The sequence below is a fragment of the Argiope bruennichi genome, chromosome 3 (assembly GCF_947563725.1).
Source record: "Argiope bruennichi chromosome 3, qqArgBrue1.1, whole genome shotgun sequence".
NCBI classification, from domain to species: Eukaryota; Metazoa; Arthropoda; class Arachnida; order Araneae; family Araneidae; genus Argiope; species Argiope bruennichi.
Genome location: NC_079153.1, coordinates 95,058,842 through 95,076,105, shown reverse-complemented (window position 1 = coordinate 95,076,105; position 17,264 = coordinate 95,058,842). Strand labels below are relative to the sequence as shown.

At 29.1% G+C, this 17,264-nt stretch overlaps 1 protein-coding gene across 1 annotated transcript; it reads right to left on the bottom strand.

The window, feature by feature from the left end:
• Positions 1-13,023: 13,023 nt before the first annotated feature.
• Positions 13,024-14,247, bottom strand: LOC129962908 (ionotropic receptor 21a-like). Its single transcript, XM_056076911.1, has one exon. It carries the CDS (start codon positions 14,245-14,247, stop codon positions 13,024-13,026), a length of 1,224 nt encoding a protein of 407 aa, XP_055932886.1.
• Between the last annotated feature and the right edge of the window lie 3,017 nt (positions 14,248-17,264).

The following is a 17,264-nucleotide window of genomic DNA, read 5'->3' as shown; positions in this document are numbered from 1 at the left end:
CCTAATTTTTAGGCGAATCTGTCTCGTGAAAATTCTACATGTTGATTGACATATCGTCTTTGAGACGGTCGATGGAGTGGTCTTAAATCTAACGTTTTATAAAATAGTAATATTCAAAAATTTCATAATTTGATTAGTTTTAATCGCAATAGAGTGGAAATTTCTTTTTATGTAAAATTATGCGCCTTTGGTGACCAGTTAGTTTGCTAGAAATACTGGTTATATTTAATTTTCTTTAAATCATGTAAATATGATTTGATCCATGATTCCACCAAATTATCAGTTTTTAAAGCGATATAATTAGTATTGTTTCTTGTACATGAACTTTTTTACTAAAGACCAATCCCATGACGTCATGGTGCTGTAAAAAACTTAAATATTAGTCTAATTTCTAAATTTCACGATATTGTAATTAAATTTTTTTATACACCTTGTAAACTACACAGATTTTAAAAAGAAACCTTATTCTTCATTTTCAACAATTTTTAAAAACTCACGCTACGCTCATGCACATTCTTTTGCATGAGCGTATTATGGTTTCTTATTTGGCCATATCTCCAGGAAAACTTTTAACATTCAGATTTTGAAATCCTGTCAACATATTCATTGCAAGCGAAGTTTCTATAAAATTATTAATAGCACGATTGATTATCTTGAAATACTAAATAGTATTGGTTTTGCTTTGCCGTCTAGAACAGTCTAGAAATGTCTTTAACAAATTTAATTACATGGATATTTTTCTACGTTTATGCAAAATGTATTCTAGATTGTTATAGATGGCAAATCAAAAGTATATTTTAATTCGCCGTCTAGAAATGTCTTTAACAAATTTAATTAGATAGATATTTTTCTTTATAAAAATTTTATTAACTCTTTAATAAATATTCTAACCATCTTAATGTTTTCTAGATTATTAAATATTTTTAAGGTTAATATCTCCAACTTTAATGCTCATAATTTGTATATTTTTGTATTCGATGCTTAAATTATATGATGCAATTGAATAATTTTTTATGCGTTTATCTTATATATCATTTTATTTGCCCATGCATATTTTACAATATTTTACATACTATAATTAGAATCTTTCTGTAGTGCGCAACCTCAAATAAATAAATATTATATTTCCATTATATATTTATGATAAAATGTTATTATATATGTTAGAAATATAATAAATATTTTATTACTTATATTTCTATTTAAAAAAAGAAAAAAATCTTGCTTGATTTACATTTCGTCGAGTAATACTATTAATTAGGAGGTTTCCAGACCTATATATATAACTAAGTCATTTTTCAGTTATACTTCGTACTATCCCGAAGCAAACCTGCTTTTGAAAAAATATTTAAAAAAATTAATTTAATTAATAAGAAGAAAACAGAACATTTTTCTTATTCATTTCTGACCAAAAGTGCACACGTTTGAAAAGATTATCTATTTATTAACATTTACAAGAATTGTTCTTATATATTATTTTTAAATTATCAACGAATTCAATTTACACTGCAAAAGCTTTAAGAACATTTCAATAATTGCGGAAATTCAGGCTTTATGAAAATGCTATTTTTCAATCAAATCATTTTTATATAGTTTTATATAAGCTTCTGTGATTTTAATTTCTTTAAATTTAATTGTTAGTTATTTCCTTTCAGGTAGCACGATGCACATTTTCCTCAAAAATTTGCGCCATGACAAAGCAAGTAAGTGTTTTACAGCGTGCTTTTAAAAAATCAACTCTAAATTCAAAGCTATTTCTTCTCATGCATTGCTTATTTATTGTGTTGTATCGTGCAAATGCATGACGATAAAAAAAATTCGTATAGAATTATTAAAAATGATGCATATGTGTTGACCTTGAGAAGGGCAACGGAAGTATCATTTTCATTTGATACGTAGAAGTGATTGCGCAGTAAATTTTTACACAGCTTCAGTTGAATTAATTAAACCGAAAGTGGAATTGGATCAAGAAATAAGAGAATGAAATTACTATGGGCTAAATTAAGATAAAGCTTTAGAAATTAATTTGGTTTAAATTAAGAGTTTGAAATATCATTAAACACACACACACGCACGCACGCACGCACACACACACGCACATGCACACACACACACACACACACACACACACACACACACACACACACACACAATATTATAGGGGGGATGTCATTTTATGTATAATGAAACCTAACTAACATTTATTCAGTGTCTAAATTTAGTCAGTTAAGATATTTAATTTTATTAATATTTTTTCATCCATCAATAATCTAAACGTAATGACTTTTTTTATTGGCTTTTAAATTTCTAGGAAAGCGCAACGAAATATTGTGATAGAAAACGGGCTATTTTCAGTGGATTTTTTTTTATATGAATTGTAAATTTTTATCTCTCATAAATTAAAATATATATATATATATATATATTATCAATATTATAGTAAACTGAAGGATTTATGTTATAAATATATTATATCATAATCATATTTAATCATATAATCATGTGTAATCATATTTTTAAAAAACATATTTTGTTTAACAAATTTAAAAAAATATTTATTGAACTTTTATTCATTTCCCTTCAATTCCCAGTTCAAATTTCAGAACAGTTGATAGAAAATCAAAGACTTATACAGCAAAATAAACAGCAGGGTGTAAGGCTTCTACAATAGTACCTGTTGTGCAGCCATAAAAATTAAAGTTTAAGAATGTTTTGCTTAAGAAGCTATTAAAGAACAAAGCACATAAATATTTAATTGAAAATTTCAAAGGACGTTACTCAAGGTAAATTAGCTGGTGTCCCAAAGGCGCTTGTCAATAAAAATTTAAATGTTTCCTATTAAATATTATTACTGCAACATTAAGCATACTTATTTAACTATGATGTAAAAATTTCATTTATAAATATAATTAGATATAATGCATACATAATAAATGTATGTATGTATATTATTACAAAATTTTTCTACAAATACCGTCAATTAATCGCAATAACACAGCGCATTTAATCGCTAGTTCAGCAGTTTGCTTGCTGTCTAATCTAATTTTTCCTGGTCTTAAGTGCTTGCTTTCTTTATAGTTCTGGGAGGCGGGGCTAGTATCTTCCAGACCAAACAGCGCATATCTCAGTTCTTAGGGGATGGATCGTGAAAGTTCTCGAACTTTCCAGTGTTATCCATTTAGTCGCCAAACTCGCCAAATTAGTCGCCAAATGGTAGCCAAGTTCTGAGGTCATTGACGCGGCACCCGCTCAGCATGCACAGGACAGATCTTAGAACGTTTTTTACCACGATGACACTATTCGTGCCGGGAAGCAAAATTACAGATTTATAACAATATATTGTTAAGGAAATTACGGGGTTCTTTCGACAATTTTTTGGTCGACAAAATAAATAGTCCTTCAGTAATGGACGACGACTTTATTAATACCAAGACAAAAATGCGCAGACAACAAATCTACAGCCGAAACGAACACAGACAACACACAGCAGCACACTGCAACAAACAGTAGTTCACTGGTAATAATAACAACCACAGCACGCAAAGCGACCAGACAGAATTCAGTAGGAGGAGAGAATCCACGTAGCTTCATTCTACGGTCTCTCCAAATTTCTGCAATTCACCACTATCTCTTCGCTTTAACTGTATCCAGCTGCCGAATCTCTACTATACGACTGGCTACTCCACACACGACTCGAGGTAGCTTCCCCAATAAAGACTTGGCACACAACTCAATTCAGCAATCATTTGAGCTCCACACAACGCTTGCTCTTCGCCGGACTGACCCCAATCTTCACCGTTGACATGTTTCACGACTACGACTCGTTTCACGACTGACTCCGGCTTGAGAACTGCCGCCTTTTATAATTCCCGGAGGCGGGCAAAAAAGGTTCTGGAACGATCAAGCATATTTCGGTTCCTATTGGCTCAATCTTTAAAATTCTGGAAATTTCTAGTATCATCTATTTTGTTGCCAAATTCATCACCAATTCGCCAATGGTAGCCATGTTTGCGGCCAAGCTCTGGGATCTCTGACTCGGTACCCGATCAGCATTCAACAGAGCTGATCGTAAAACGGTCTTTCCAGTGATTGAACTAACAGTGCTGGGAAGTAACATTGCAGATTTATAACAATATCTATATATAATTCTATACTCGAAAATATAATTATAATGGTACATATATATTTTTGAATCTTATTTTCTTGGTATAAGATAAAAGAAATGAGAAACCTTACTTTAATATATGCTTCATGCACCGTCTTGCATAAGAATTTAACACTAAACATTTTGAACTGCACAAAAAATGCCTCTGCGATTTAGGCCTTTTGATTAAATTCCTCATATTTGTAATTAACTTCTTCAGTTTCCAATCATATCAACTTTTTAAAAAAGAGTTTTTTTAAAAAAAATTCTCTCTATAATCTGTTTACATACAGCGCGCCGATACAAATTTACTATCTCATTTTCATTGAATTTAAATGCTTAAATTTATGAAAAGTTTAATACCCTATAACTATTATGTAAAACAAATTAGTAATTACAGTAATTGGTATAATTATTACTTATACAAAATAATAATTTTAACAAGAAAAACTGTTAGTAAAAATTTGAAATTCTCTGGATGAATTGATTAAAATCATCGAGTTTTCGTTAACTGACAAGATTCTAATCTGTATTAATTAATTTAAGAATCTTTATTGAACATTTTATGAATTATCTTGAAGTTGCACATGAAATTCTTGAAATACTTTATATATATATATATATATATATATATATATATATAAAGAGAGAGAGAGAAAGAGAGATTAATTAGTAATAAATATCAAGTTAAAAGGAAAAAATATTATTATTTATTAATTAATTAATATTATTTTATTTTTGATTCTACTTCTTTCTTTTAACTTGATATTTATTACTAATTAGTCTAGATTCATCTATGTTTTAGTAGTAGCTGCATTTGCTCTCTCTAAATGCAATGCTGCTTTTTCTACCTTTTTTACTTTTTTTTAGTTTTTAGTTTTTTTAGTATGATTTCGAAATAATTTTTTAGTTTCGATTCCAAAATAATTTTTAATTTCGTTTCCGAAATAATTTAAATTTAGATTGTTTTAGAAATAGGTTTTAATTTCATAATGCTTATATTTTTGATTACTTATATAATATTTCATTTTTAGGAAGTACCAACGAGAAAAGAAAAAATGAAACGATGGCGACTCACTAATTTTGTGGTATGTTCGATCTCGATTAATATTAAAAGCAAATATGTACTTTTCTTGCGTATGTTGAAAATCTAGAGGGAAGACCACTGGATTAGAGAACCAAATTTGTCATTACATTTTGGGTAGAAATGTACACAACAGATCAATATATTTTTAAAAATATCATTAGAATCTTATTTACTTTAAATTTAAATAAAACGTTGCCCTTTTTCTACGATAACTCTTGAAATTATATTGGAAAATGAATTTTACATATTAAAATTAAAAACATTATTTTTTTTCATTGATATCTATTTAGAAACTGTGTGTGTATGTTCCAATTTTTTTCGGCTACTTATAAGAAATACAGGAAAATAATTTAAATTACATTTTACAACGATATTTTTCATTGTTGTTATGAAATTCAAATGTTTTTCATCGTTGCTACGAATAATTCTTTCCGCGTTTTTCTTCCGTTGTTCAAATTTAAGGTGCGAATATTTTTGTACATTGAGGAAACATCTTTGGAAATCATACTTTTCTTCAGTGTTATTTTATTTGTTTAAAGTTAATACTTCTTATTAATTCTAAAGCAATGATTAGGTATTTTCGTATTTCTTGAATTCCTAATCAATACTGCTCTTTAATGCAATTTATGTGACATAATTTGATGCATAAAAATAAGTTTGACCTATCGGATTAAACTTCACTAATTCATGGATTTGTAAAGGGCATTCTATTTGTCCAAATAATAGGAAATTTACAAAACAAAAACTTCGCATGATGCAGTCATTATTTAACAAATAAAAAAAATTATATAAAAATTTTAAAAAATTAAAAATATAAAACGGAGGTACAGGGATTCCACAATCTTTTAAGAAGCATTATGAATAAAAGTCACATGGAGAGAGATCAAGTAACCGAGGAGACCAAGCAGTTGCGAAGTAATGTCTGATCAGCCATGCGTTTGTTTGAGAAAGTTTGCCATAAAAGAAAATTCATGTTTTGTGGTGGAATTGCGCCATAATTAATGGGTTCTGAATGCATCAACATTGCTGAATCTCTGGAATCACAAAACTTGTGAACATATTATAATGCCATTCTCCAGTTACGAAATAGATATGAATCATCCATGTACCTCTTTAAAAGAATAAGACCCAAGCATATTTTTGAATTTTTTGCAGAACTTCCCATCTTTTTTCATCACACAACAAATTTGAATATTTGGCGCATAAGTTTTAGGTGAAGGATTTTGTAAATTTTAAGGGCACTAAATGTCATGGGACCTGACTCATTAAGAATGTTCATTTATTGAATGAATAGAACAGATGAAATGCTATTAAAATAATGTAGTTTTAATATCTGTCTCAATTCGACGTTTATAATAGCATTTCTGCTGGAATCAGGGGCATTAAGTTATGGTACGCTATTTAATTCATAGCAAGTTAACGATTTAATTCAAATTAAAAACTGCCAGTATTCCCACGGAACATGAAGCACTGGTAACAAAACAGGGCCGAAGCGTACAGCATTTTCAAAAATCAACAATAGATATGTAAAGAAAGAAAGTTAATTTAATAACTACACAACAGAGCAGAGCATTCCTTCTCACAATGTGATAAAATTCTAAAGAGAGAATTGATTTAACTGTTTTAAATCATTTAAGCCCCCCACGTTCACATATGTTTTCAAATGGATATGAAATTCTCAAGAAGAACACACACATCTCAGTTCCAAACAGAGATAGAAACAGAAGTATTTTATTTTCAAGAATCAACACTTGTTTCACCAAAGCAGTCACCTAGGGCGGTGGTAATCGACCTGATATCCATTCAGAATTTGCTAAAAAATATATAAATCTTTCTTTCTAAAAATAAAACTAACTGCGCAGCAAAACAATACTAACGATTCGTAGCATTATTGCGACATGTAATTAATTTTGTAATTTGTATACAGCGTTTAAATATTTATGACAATTTTTTTTCCTTCAAAAGTCTACCAAATTAATTTCAATAACCTATATGGTCATTTTATCAAGTTATAAGTAATAATAAAGATTAAAAATCAAATTCCACATTATAATTTTACATTTTTGATATTTCAGACTTGCCTCCAGCACTTCAAAAGAAATTACAATTGTTCCGAGGTAAGGCTTCCGTCCTAGAAAAACCGATTGTGGATGACAACAAGATATATGCAGATGATAACAAGATATATTGCAGATACAACTCACTGATTATATCTTTAAAACTTATCGCCATGAACAATACATTTTTTCGAAGGAAATTGCCTTTTTTATTTTTACTCAGATAAGCATTTATTTCATTAAAATGCACCAAACTAAAAGAATAAAACCCTAGCAACATAATTTTTTGGATATGTTGTTTGAAAGTGTATTAATTAATTTATTTATTGTCGCGCTTTAACTTTTTTCCTGTCTACAATCCGAAAAGAAGTTTTAGTTTGCATCATAAAAGTAAAAAATAAATCTATTTCAATGCATATAAAAAAAATCGTTTGGAACTCGTTATTTAATATTATTCGGAACTCAGAACTTGATATTATCAGTTAAAAATATTCTTACTTTAATTCCATGTTTTTTTCGCACAGTTTTTTGTAAATAAATTGCAATATTATTAATTATATAAAAAATTAAACATTCTTACGTATCCCGAAGATTTATTTATGTCCAACAAAATAAATAAATGGAAGCATCAATGAGATTAAAAGTAAGTCATACATATTTACTCTTTGGTTTTCTTTCGTTTTTTTCTGGATTTTGTACTTTCTATTTTAATTCTTAAGTTCCTAGTCAAAAATAGCCGATGAAAGAGTTACGACAAGGCTGCTTTAGCCGAAATAAATAATAATAATGCGAAAGAATTAAGAAGGATGTGCAGAATTGAATCACTGTTTATGTTCTTTTAACAAATATGATATCGTGCAGCCCGACGAACAGACAGAAATAATCATTTTAAGCAAACCTATTTCGCAACTAAAATAAAAATTCAAGATGTTTTAAATACCAAAATCTAACAGGTGCTCTGGAAAAAAGGAGGGTTAGTGATAAGGTAGATCAAGTGCAAGTAATGTATCCAATGAATTTCAAGTGACCAGAAATTAACATCCCGCCACTTAGTTGTCAGTAGGTGTAGATTGACATTTTTTTTAAGGATTTAAGCAGTTCACAATCCACAGGATTCGAGTATGTTCTCTAAGTTAAAATTTTTCATTACTTAAAGGAGTTTTTGACAGAAGAGTTGGCTTCTGTTGTTAAGCACATATAAAAATAGTTACAAAGAAACTTGGACAAAGTTAACGTCATGTCTTGATAAAAATAGGCACACTATGGGAATAATTTATTTGAATTTTCATGGATGAATCAAGCATCTCGCACCCCAATGATTTACGGCAAGTTACTGGTATGTCAAATGTGATAATTCAGGATTGCAATCATTGTATTGAAAATGAAATATTGACGATCCAAGACAAAATCCAGGATGATCTAATCTGAGATGAAACTCTTGAATTCGATTCAGAAATGCGCCAATTAATCGGATCTTTTTGGGGCTCAAATTGAGATTTAGACTGGTATAACAAGTGATGACCAAAAGCAACAAATACCTATAAGTAAGTCAGTGATTCCTGAGGGAAACCATTAGAATAAAGCATAGCATATTTGCTTTAAATGCAAAGGTGATCATGTAGTGTTTTACTGAAATGTTTCAAAATTGTGTGGATTTTCAGGCCGAAAAGATTTTTGCCCGGAGAAACGATCTTTTTTGTGTTTCCAGCACCATTAAGTAAGAAATTATGGCATTTATTGATTAACAATGAAGTATTAGCGATTCTTTGGCTGACAAACAACAACAAACAAATAGATATTTGTTTCCTTCTCGTAAGTTAGAAGCGCGTTCATAAGGTTGCAACGCCAGTTTGGTTTTGGTGCTACATTTGGCGAGTTTTAACTCTTCCACCCTTAATTAATGAGAACCGAAATTATAATAATAAAATAGTATGCCGCATTTGTGGTAAACGATGCTTAATGTTACTGCCTTATTAATTCTATGAATATACACGTCGAAAATTCAGTTTGTCATTGTTGTTAGAAAACCTATTTTCATTTGTTTCATCACTTATTTTAGCGAATGAATTTCTTCCACTACTGAAAACTAGAGAAGATGGATTATTTTTAATATCTGTGTAACTTAAAAGACAAATAAAAAAGTGGTTACAATATAGTAAAAATTAAATGAAACTTGATTAGAAGATAGATATATCTTTTTAATAGAGCTATGATGTTATAGGACTGATCTAAATTAGGAAGCTTCACATACACACTAAACAGAATTTATGTAAAATTGGTACAGAACTTATGCAAATTCAAATGAGATAGCTCTGATAATTTGAGAGAATCATGAACATGAATGTATATCTAAGTGAAATAATAAAACCAATGTCCCCAGTGAACCAGTTAATTGCTAAAATGACTACTTAGGAATAAATTTACAAAAAATGGTGTAAAGATAGACGAATTAAGTCTAAAACATGACCTTGTTAAGTTATCTAAAACATTGCCATCGTTTCGAATGTCCTTTAATTTTTTCTTCAATATTTCTATGTTTTCTAATTAAAGCACGATAAACAGTTTCATATTACACATAAAACAATTTATTATTATTATTATTTTAATTTTTACACTTTTTAATTTTTTTTTATTTAAAAGAGATCCAAAACCTGCTGTTTATGAATAGTGAAGCAGACTAGTTAAAAAAAATGTAACAATTCATTTGCAATATGTGCATTAGAAAATACATGCATCATTTCGTCTGATAATTCACTTCCCACATAATGCTATTTTCTATTCCACATAACGTATTTTTTACTTTGAACGAAAGTCCACTATCCTTTTTTGCTAAAAAATCAGTGAGAAGTTTGAGAAGCTCGATGATATATAAGGACGCTTTATTATAAGAGAAAACACGAAACAGCCAGTAAAACACAACTGTTATGTAGACTAGACAGCACTAGCACTAATCAACAGCACACAGGTAGACAACAAATCCTTAATTGAATAATGTGATATCACAATATCAAAGTTAAAGAATTTTACAGTTAAGGAATTTTTTCCATGGACACTCTCCACAGAGAGAATATCACTAAACTTAATTGACTTTTATTCCTTCACTCAGTTTTTTTAATATAGTTTTCATGGCAGAGCATGAACGCTTTCAGAAACATCTACGAATTTCTCCCAATATTCTTAAATATTCCAAGTCTTTTATTTTTGTCAAAGTCGCTATATTCGTCGCCAAGTCACTAAATGATCGCACGTTTGTCGCCAAGTCCAGGATTATTGACTTGGGATTCATTTAGCACCCATTACTATATATGTAAAACTATCTTCTTTATCAGGAGACATACTGCACACGGAAGCTATATTACAAATTCAGAACAACAGATTACCCTCTTCGGATGCGAAATTTCGTAAAGAATCTGAACGCAATTCTTGCATTTTCGAGAACCTTCATTTTTATCACCATATTTGTCGCTAAAGCCGAGAGTCATTGACCTGTCATCCATTCAACATTCATTAAAATATCTGTAAAATTCACTCATAGGAGATTTACTTCGCGGAGAAGCAATTTTAGATTTGTAACTATATGTATAGAAAGAATTCATAAAAAAATTATTAGATTGTTACTGCGTTCTTACTATTTTATGACACTTTATCCATAGATTCTCATCAAGTGAAAGGAAACTGAATTTTTTTATCGGTAGAATTGAAATCTTTTAATATTATCTACAGAAGATTTAGAACCCTGAATAAAAAACATCATTGCGAAAGAAATTTTGAAATTTTAAATACATTTGAGCTAAATTCTGGTGTTTTTCTGGCAATAATTTCCAAAAATATGAAGACAAATGATAAATTTTAAACTAGGAAAAAATCAAGATACTTTCTTCGGAATTATATCTGTTTATTTGACTTGTACCTATTTCTTGAAATTCACATTTTCTTAAGGATATTTTAAGTATATTTTGTAAAAATATTTCCAATTGTTGCAATAAAATTTAAACTGTTTTTTTTTCTACAAATATTTCATCGCATCTACAAATATTTCATCGTTTTTTGTGTAGAAACAATTTTTTGTGCTTCTTATAAAACAATGACAAGATGACGAAGTCTTTTCGATTATAGTTCAAACGCAACCTAACTCTACAATAGGGTATGTAGGTTTGCTTATCAGATCATTAATTTGAAAATTTCTTTTTTTAAAAAAAGATCTCGAAATAGTATATGCTTTAACTTATATCAAACCTTGCTAACCTTGATATGCCCTATATCTAAGTAACTATACGCTATACCAAATTAATAAACTCTAACAAACCCAACTTTTCTATTTGTAGTTAAAGGTGGTTTTTCAATTACGTAAAAAAAATCCTGATGATGCACACTAACAAAATTAATTACTGCGTATATACTTTTAGCCAGTATACTTCAAATATATAAAATAAAGCAACTTTCCAGACATCGAGGCGACTATGGGCCAATTGCTTTGAGCCGGTCTTTTTCACTAAGTCGCCGTAGGAGTTCGCCCCGATGAAAAAGCGACCTTCAGAGGCGACAGAAAAAAATATGGTCAGAATCCGATGCCGCGCCAATGCAAAGGTGACATTGGCAAAATACGGGCAACCTATATCAGATGGATGCGATGGTTGGCCAACCGTTTGGCGACTTCTTTTGCTGCTTGGGATAGTAATAAGATACTTCGTTATATTGCTATATCCAAAGAGCTAATAAAGAGGTAGACAAATAAATCGAGACTTACATAAATAACACACACTTTTATTCTTATTTAAATGTTTACATTTTAATGATAATATAGGCATTTGATAATCAGTATTATAAGTATTCCAGTATCATGGCAAATCGATAAACTGAAAAGGAAAAAAAAGCAATGTCTCTATTTCTAGACAAAGGTGTATTTTTTTAACTATGAAGAAAAAATCTTCATAATGGACAAGTTATAATATAAGTAATTAATATATGAAATAATTAATAAATTAATTATTGCATGTATACTTTTCTCCAGTAAACTTTAAATATATAAAATAGTATATAATACTTTATTATATTGCTATATCCAAAGGCCTAATAAAGAATTATCACTTAATAAATCGAAATTTACATAAATAACACCTCTTTTATTTTCATTTAAATGTTTACATTTTAACTAGAATATAAACATTTGATAATCAATATTATAAAACAAGTAAAGGAAAAGGTGAACTGCATTTATACCTTAACTAATTCAATATGCGATTCAAAATAAAAATCTGTTTAGTTTAAAAGAATATTTTTACATAATAGAAATTATTTTTCTCATACATCATAAAATAACATTTTAAGCTGTGCAACAATATCTATATCAATAGTCTGATATTTAAAAAAAATTAAGAAAGCAACATTTCTTTACGTATTTAGTGAAAATATAATACAATATAAGCATTTGGTACAATATAAATATAATTTCAAAAAGTACGTGTATTTATAATTTTCATAAATTTAGATTCATTGATATATAGGCCTGGCTCTCCTAAAGGCTAAAATTTACTTTTTTACAATTTGTAATCACTATTACTTGAATGCACATAAATGACTAAATTCGGTGACGAAAGTGCTCGAGATGTAGTGACAAAATTTATAATAGACTGAAGATTATATAAATCCTCCGCCATTACATAATGCTTGTACCTTTTATTAATTTTTTATTTTAAGTGATTCAAGTACAATAATAAGCACTGTAACCATAACTTTTATTGTTTTAACTTACGGATCTTTGGTTTCCGTCGCCATCGATCATGCGCTATTTCTAATAAAAGTAACACAAGAGAAGAAATATAACCCATGCAAAGAACAAAGAATATACCGGAAAGAGCATTCATGTTCAATTTCGTCACCGCATCAGTATGCACTAACGAAGAAGAAATTCTCACTTCCTGTGGAAAAGCCACATCACGAATGAATTTTTCATACAAACCTGCACTCACTATGCGGAGAAGGACTGTGCTGAAGCGGTCCTCGCAGCAGAAACCTTTTTTCAGAAAAACGGCTGTACTGGCAACATCCATTAAATCATCTGAGATGAATTTAGTAGGGCCATGCATTATTTGAAACAGCGTTTTCGAACCAACCACCACTCTTTTATCTCCAAACGGTTTCATTTGGTATTCTGCAGGGACGTAAGGATCATTATAGTTTTTTATCACTGATCCAATGGTTCTCAAATACTCCAGATTGCTTCCCATTAAAAAATTCGCTATAGTATTCCCTTTCAGTAACATGCATTTGTATTTTCTCGACTTCAACAGTGGTGCTAGTTCCTCAGCTGTCCGAATAACATTTCCCTTGCGCTCCACAGTAAGAACAGACAAGATAACAGATGTGTAAATGAATCTGAGAAGTGTGTCCGAAACTAGCAAAAACCCATCTAGGATTCCCATCGCTGTGTTTGGAGCTTTTTGTTTTTTTGGTCTATCATGCTCTTTTTCATTAGAATGATTTCCAAAGTCTCTTTGTCTTCGAGCTGTTAGGCAATGAAAGATAAATGGGATCAAAGTGAAACAAACGACAATTGCTATCCATACGTAGACAGAAAATGGTCGTATCAGAACTGTATATTTGGGCAGAGGGCGTGGCAAATCCGAAGCAAAGGTCTTGTAGTCAGCATAATAAGGTGCACTCATCTCTGCTATTTTAAATACTTCTTCAGTAATGCCTAAATGAGAGACAGTCAAGTCCACTTCGCCCCTCGCGACCATTCCTTTGACGCCTGTCCAGGTTCCGGAAGCATCCTTGAAGCCAAACTGCTGACCATCTGTTGGTAAGAGAACAGTGTATCTGAAATTTAGTCTCTCAGCTAATACTTTGAGCAATTCTCCTTCTATTCCTGAGATGTCGGAGATGTTTTTAGGGTCCTTGAATATATAATACGGCCAAACATTTACAGCTGCAACTTTCAAGTGTTTTGGGAATTCCATTTTAATTAATTAGAATGGAATGATATATGGTAGGCAATCATATATTTCTTCATGCGTCTGTTATTTGTTTTGTAAGAGGCTTTTTTAGAATTTTCTTCCCAAGTACTTTTAATGAGTTTTTAGACATTTCAAGTGTCGCTTTCAAATGGCATATTTCCAGTCAGGTATCTCTAATTTGTTGAAAATATTTTCTTGCCTAGTCTTTCTTGTTTTTTAAATTTGATTAAAAATATTTTTGGTGCTTTAAAGAATAATTTTATTATGTATGAGAAATCATCAACTTTCTTTCTTTTTTTTGTATTCATACATGAAGGAATTCTGAAAAAAGAATAGTACTAATAAATGTATGTGAAATTGTAATGAATTATTTGACTTATTGATAATTAGAATGAAATATATGAAATTTTAACAAAAAGTTATTTTTCTGAAAGGGAGAAATATTTATTAATAGCCATGTATGTACTATAACAAGGGAGTATATAAAAATATTATATCTATTAAAAGCAAATTTTTTGCTCTAATTTCTATGCTTTGCTTTATAAAATATATTTAATTGCACAAACATTTATGAGTATATTTAATATCATTCAAGTATATTTAAAAAAAAATTGTGCAATTTTTTTATAAATAACAAAAGAAATTCAGTAAGGGCTAAATTTTTACTGCTAACGAAATTTTCAACATTGAAAATAGGTATACATAAAGTAGCTTTTATTGTTATTAAACAGAATAACACGTTTTCTTGTCGTTTAGTTAAAGATATTTAATGTTAGAAAAATTTAATTAATAAAAAAGTCTTTAAAGAAAAACATTAATTTTGCACCAGTTTTATTTATTCTTTCATTTATATGATTTAAAATGATTTTCTCTGGAAAAAAGCATGAAAGAGTAGATATAGAAATTTAAAAATGCTGCAATAAATTAGATAATTTTTTGTATCCAAAAATTTACAAGAATTTACTTAAATATTCAGTGTAGCTTAGGATGCAAAACTTTCATTTAAATAGGGACCAATCCAAAAAATTTGGATCAAAATATTACAATTCGCAATAGAAAGCTATCGAAACCATTACTTAAATAAGAAACAGGATGCAATGCTATTAAAAGTAAAAATTAATTATCGAACCAGTCCTCCAAAAATTCAACATTCTGATAAAACGATTTCCATCTAAACAGTGCAGGAATTGTGAGAGAACTCCGAGAACACGATGTTGAGGTTATATGGTTTTTAAGTAAGATACCTTAAAAAATTATAAGGATTAAAGACAATGTGCATTAGATGCACGTCAGGAACCTAATGTTGAAAGAAAAATCTTACAGTTATGGATTATGATTTGTTTTTATAGTTATGGATTTAGTTTTTCTTGAAACTCATAAATGAAATGCTCAACTGACAACTTTTTCGAAGCTATTATTGCTATAATTAAAGTGAGTGCTGAATTTTCACTTTCAGTGATTGCTTGATAGTTTTACAATTATTAGTCATAATGTTATTTTAGTAAATGAGATTATGTTATTTTATACATTCAATTAGCCATTTCAGACAATTGCCATATCGAAAATAAGGAATCAGTAAATTTCCATCCATTTCCTACTTGCAGTCTTGTTAATAACCTTTCAAGTGTCATTTGAGAGCCCTCATCACTGCTCCATGCTTTTTTTTTTTGTCATAATCAGGTAATCAAGATTCCTTTTTAAATATATAAAATTTCGTTAAAGAATAGAATATCTAATAGCTTCCATATTATATTAAAGAGGGAATATGCATTGCTTACTAGATGCTTGAATATATTAGAGAAGAAACATTATTTGTAGCAAGGAGTTCAAAGCATAGCACGTTGGAGAAATAAATAAGTTCAACATATATATATATATATATATATATATTTGCTTTTTTTTATTTAAAAAAAATTTGTTAAGCTTTACATTAAATGCTTAAAATGGAAATTTTTTATTTTGAGAAATTAATACATCTTTGCTTAGTAATTTAGTTCATTTTAAAAGATTTTTATAACTGATAAGATAATTTTTATTTAATGTATCATTTCAATGTAACACAATATTTAGTAATAAAGATATTATTAATTTTAACTTCCTTAAAATTACCTAAACTCTACTAATTTACAAAAGAAAAAAAAAGAATATTAATTTCTCCCAAATATTTTCATACCTTTAAGTTGAGAGTTGTACTTATAATTTTATTAAATATATCATCGGAGAAAAGAAAGCTTGCATGAAAATAACAAAGTATGCAAAAAAAAAAACCTACTTTTTTAAAAATTAGTATGCTACATTAGTTATTTAATTATTTTCATAACTTAATAGAGTTGAGTAGAAAAATATCATAATCTCACTAAAAAGATAACAAACACTCTCACAAAATTATCGAATTTTAAAATTTAAATAATCATATCAAATTTCCACCCCCCCCCCTCCCACCCTAAAAAAAAACAATGCCTCTTCATTGGAAAAAATCACTATTAAATCAGTTTTCTTTTTTAGTTATCATTAATGAATGCTTTATTTACTTATTTATTTTTTAATTTTAGAGTAACAGCATATTTTTTTCCGATATCCAAAACAAAATCTTGATTAATAAAAGTTTAATAGCCGCATTAATATCAGAAATACAAAATGAAATGAAATAAAATCCATACTTATGTCATACCTTAAGCCACGATTTATCAATTTATCCCTTTTATAATTTCAAATTATCAAATATTCAAACATATAGGGCGTTGAAGGAGATGAAGAAAGGAGTTGAAGGAGATACGAGAAAGACGTATACATTTTAACACTTAACATTATCTGCGAATATTTCGAATCTTTTACCTTGCTTACACTTTACATTGTGACTTAATTAGTAGAAATATCTTTGTATTCTTTTTCCCAAATAATATTAAGGAAGCAAAACATACATGAACAAACGTTAAACTGACAATAATTTTTTTCATTTGTTAAAAGCCTATTCTTGTTACATTTGATATTTGTTGTCTAAATATATGTTTTTACAGATA

Bases quoted from the DNA above. Each gene is read 5' to 3' on its own strand.
- LOC129962908 (XM_056076911.1), bottom strand. From the start codon at position 14,247: ATGGAATTCCCAAAACACTTGAAAGTTGCAGCTGTAAATGTTTGGCCG.